Source organism: Opisthorchis viverrini (genome assembly GCF_000715545.1).
Source record: "Opisthorchis viverrini unplaced genomic scaffold scaffold6321, whole genome shotgun sequence".
NCBI classification, from domain to species: Eukaryota; Metazoa; Platyhelminthes; class Trematoda; order Opisthorchiida; family Opisthorchiidae; genus Opisthorchis; species Opisthorchis viverrini.
The window spans coordinates 1-3091 of NW_008753384.1; the positions used below are offsets into that span (position 1 = coordinate 1).

The 3091-nt window shown below is 46.0% G+C and overlaps 1 protein-coding gene across 1 annotated transcript; it reads right to left on the reverse strand.

The window, feature by feature from the left end:
- Positions 1-92: 92 nt before the first annotated feature.
- On the reverse strand, positions 93-3058 carry T265_12180 (hypothetical protein; the record flags this gene model as incomplete). The annotated part of the gene is made up of 5 exons (XM_009179267.1): positions 93-487; positions 935-988; positions 1485-1895; positions 2419-2525; positions 2830-3058. The coding sequence occupies 5 exons, from the start codon at positions 2994-2996 to the stop codon at positions 207-209; spliced, it is 1020 nt and encodes a 339-aa protein (XP_009177531.1).
- Positions 3059-3091: the final 33 nt, after the last annotated feature.

Sequence of the window (3091 nt, forward strand, 5' to 3'; positions counted from 1 at the left end):
GTGAAGATTCGCTTTGAGAACGGTGTACGGACTAATACGAGCAGATTCTTCATCCTAAGCGAGAAGTTTGCACGAATAAACAACCACAAACCCTTGCTTCGATCACAAACAGAGAGCAAACGTAAATGTAGACTACCGGCGGTAATCTATGGTTAAACAACATAGATAGATAACAACATTTAGGAGCGAAATCAGGCTTCTGCAGTTCATTCCTGACCACTTGATGAATCCGAAGAAGGTGATCGAGCAGCCTGAATAACTGCGGATGTAATTCTGAACCCCTTAGACGCAGCATAGCCACGGACAGGTTCTCCTTGTTGTGGGCTTCTCTCGCGCCTTGACCCGAATCGATCCGGTCGACCACCGCGATTAAACTCCCTGCCTCCATCGCGGAATCCTCTGGAGCCCCGCCAGTCTCCCCCACCACCACGAGGACGACGTCCATCATCGAATTCTCGTCTGTTCGAGTTATAGTTGGACTGATAACCTTGAGAATGGATAGCAGATAATATGAATACGGTAAGCCCGCAATGGACTAACGGGACAATGAGAAGCCTGAGAGCCTAACACTAATGGTTGCAGACGCAACTTACTACCGTGGCTTGATCCTCTATACTAGGCTGTAAGGAAGGTCGTGAACACACTTGGTCTGCATAAGTGGTCGAGTTCGAATTCACCTAAATGTGGCTGAAGAGTGAACAGTCTGCGCTGCGCGCTCAGAAAAAACGCCCGTTACCCAAAACTTAATTTTGGGGGCTGCCCGGGTAGTAATCAGAGGCCGAAGTAGGAAGTCCAATTAAAGATTGGAAAGAAGATTGGGGAAGGACGGAACTACCTTAGCATTTATCTCACAATTGCAAGTGACTTTGGATCAAGCAGTCTCCACTGCCGGCCATCATAACTTGAGGCGATCAGCAAAAAAATGGATACTCACTTGGACGGTTCTCGTAATTGCGCGGTGTGTTTCCCGAGTCGAAGCGCCCCTGACCTGGGTAGAAGGTAAGTATAAACGAAATCAGACGAACGTTTTACCGGAAGTACAATTTTGGGGGAGCTACACCTAACAAAACATTCATATAAACTTAACGACCAGTGGATTGGCTTACTACAGATGCCCACAGCACGGCACACCGAATTGGCAGAGCTGTTGGTTAGGGTGGACACTTTTCCATCAACCTCTGTGGACATCGAGCTTGTTGCTAAAAGTCTCCATCTAATTCCTTTCTTTTCATCAACATGACAATGAAAAATGAAAAGAGGAAGGCAAGTTGGATGACATTGACAATAAATGGGAAGGCTAAGTTGGGTCTGTGGATGTCACTTCGTTCAAATGGGTCGAAGCAGATTAAAGCAACAGATGCATTTGTTTGCATTCAGAATTTACGTCCCTCATAATTGCCATATGGGGTTTCCTGAGTGGAAATAAAGTCCATCAAGACTTTTTTGTGTACACACACCATTTGCATGAGACCAAAAACACTTACTGGAATTAAGTCTGCCCCGGAGTGTCCTGCCATTGAGCATTTTATTGTTGCACGCATGTAAGGCAGCCTCACATTGTTCGCGAGTCCGAAAAGTCAGCTGCGCAACACCAGAAGATCGTCCACGGTCATCGAGATTCAGAGTAATGTTACATGCATCTCGGAACTCCCTCTGAATGTCTTTTTCTGTAGCGCTATATGGTATGTTTGACACTATCAGCACTGGATCATCGTTGTTTCTGCCGCGCTCCTGATAACGACCACGGGAGGCAGACCCTTCACGATCAGGCTGCGAACGAGAGCCATAAGGTGGATTAATTGACGGATAAGATCCTCCCTGACTTTGGTGATAACCGTAAGAGCTGTCGGGTGCACTAGGTTGTCGTTGCGATGGGGGCTGGCCACCTTCCGTAGCTGAAAGTAAAAAGTGATCGTCAAACCTCTTGGTGTCGACACTTGCACGCTAGTGTGAAAACGACACCTCCTACCAACCTATATCGCATTACGCACACCAATTGGCCATCCCAGGAAATTTCTCATCCCTCATTTCCAGTCACCTGGGACTGTTATTCTCCTCTTAGGACTCCACTCTACTGATTACGTTGAAATGAATGTTCCGCAAGTTCGACTTGAGTGAATGAATCTTGCTCGGTTTATAACCAAGAAGACTGGTCCTGATAAAACGTTATTCTTCAATGCAATAACAACTTCGTCGCCAGTGTGAATTAGTGGTTGAGTTGCTGACTGAGATGTACGCCGCCGGTCGGGAGGAAAATTAGTGACAAAAAGATGAACTTCTTGGTGGCGACCCGTAAAGTAAATAACCGGCCAGCCACCTCGCTTTTGGTATTTCGTATTTCGCATTTCTTGCGTACATATACGACGATTGGCATCACACAATCGTTTAGCAGGGATGCACATCAAAGGTACTACTTACCTTCGCCATATTCAGCATGCAGCGTACGACCACCGAGTTCCTTCCCTTGACATTCGGCAAAAGCTTTGTGACAATCGTTCGGAGAACTGAACTGCATGACGCACGTGCTGACGCACATATATGAAATAAAGAGAACAGAACAAAGTGCAACCGGCTGCATGAAGGGTACAAGGCAAAGAGACGGGCGCATCTAGGCCTCATGCGTATCCAGGTCCGCCGAAAATGTAAAGATGCTTGATTTCCTCTTGTGGAGTTACGCCAGCTGCAAAGGCAAATGTCACTTGCACACAATAGCAGTCAAAGATACACCTGTACCAATTCAGCAACAAAGAAGGTAAAACTGAGTATTAGTGTGTGATAAAACAGATAACTTAAGAGTGAATAATCGATTGCTTCAGTTGAGTTACTTACTTTTGCGATGCTGCTGGACGACTTGTCATGCGAAAGATTCGTACGTTTCGAGCAGCCGGAAACAGTTCATGAAATTCCTCCTCATCGGCGGTAAAAGGTATGTTATATACCGTCAAAGATGTTGCAAACTTGTCCACAGTCGGATAAACTATGGCCGCTGCAGTCATTGTAGACCCTGAGCTAAAATTGAATACATAAACTTTTTTGGGTACGGAAAGTGGGACGCATCACAAAACAGAACAGGTCGTAAGTCAATTTTTTT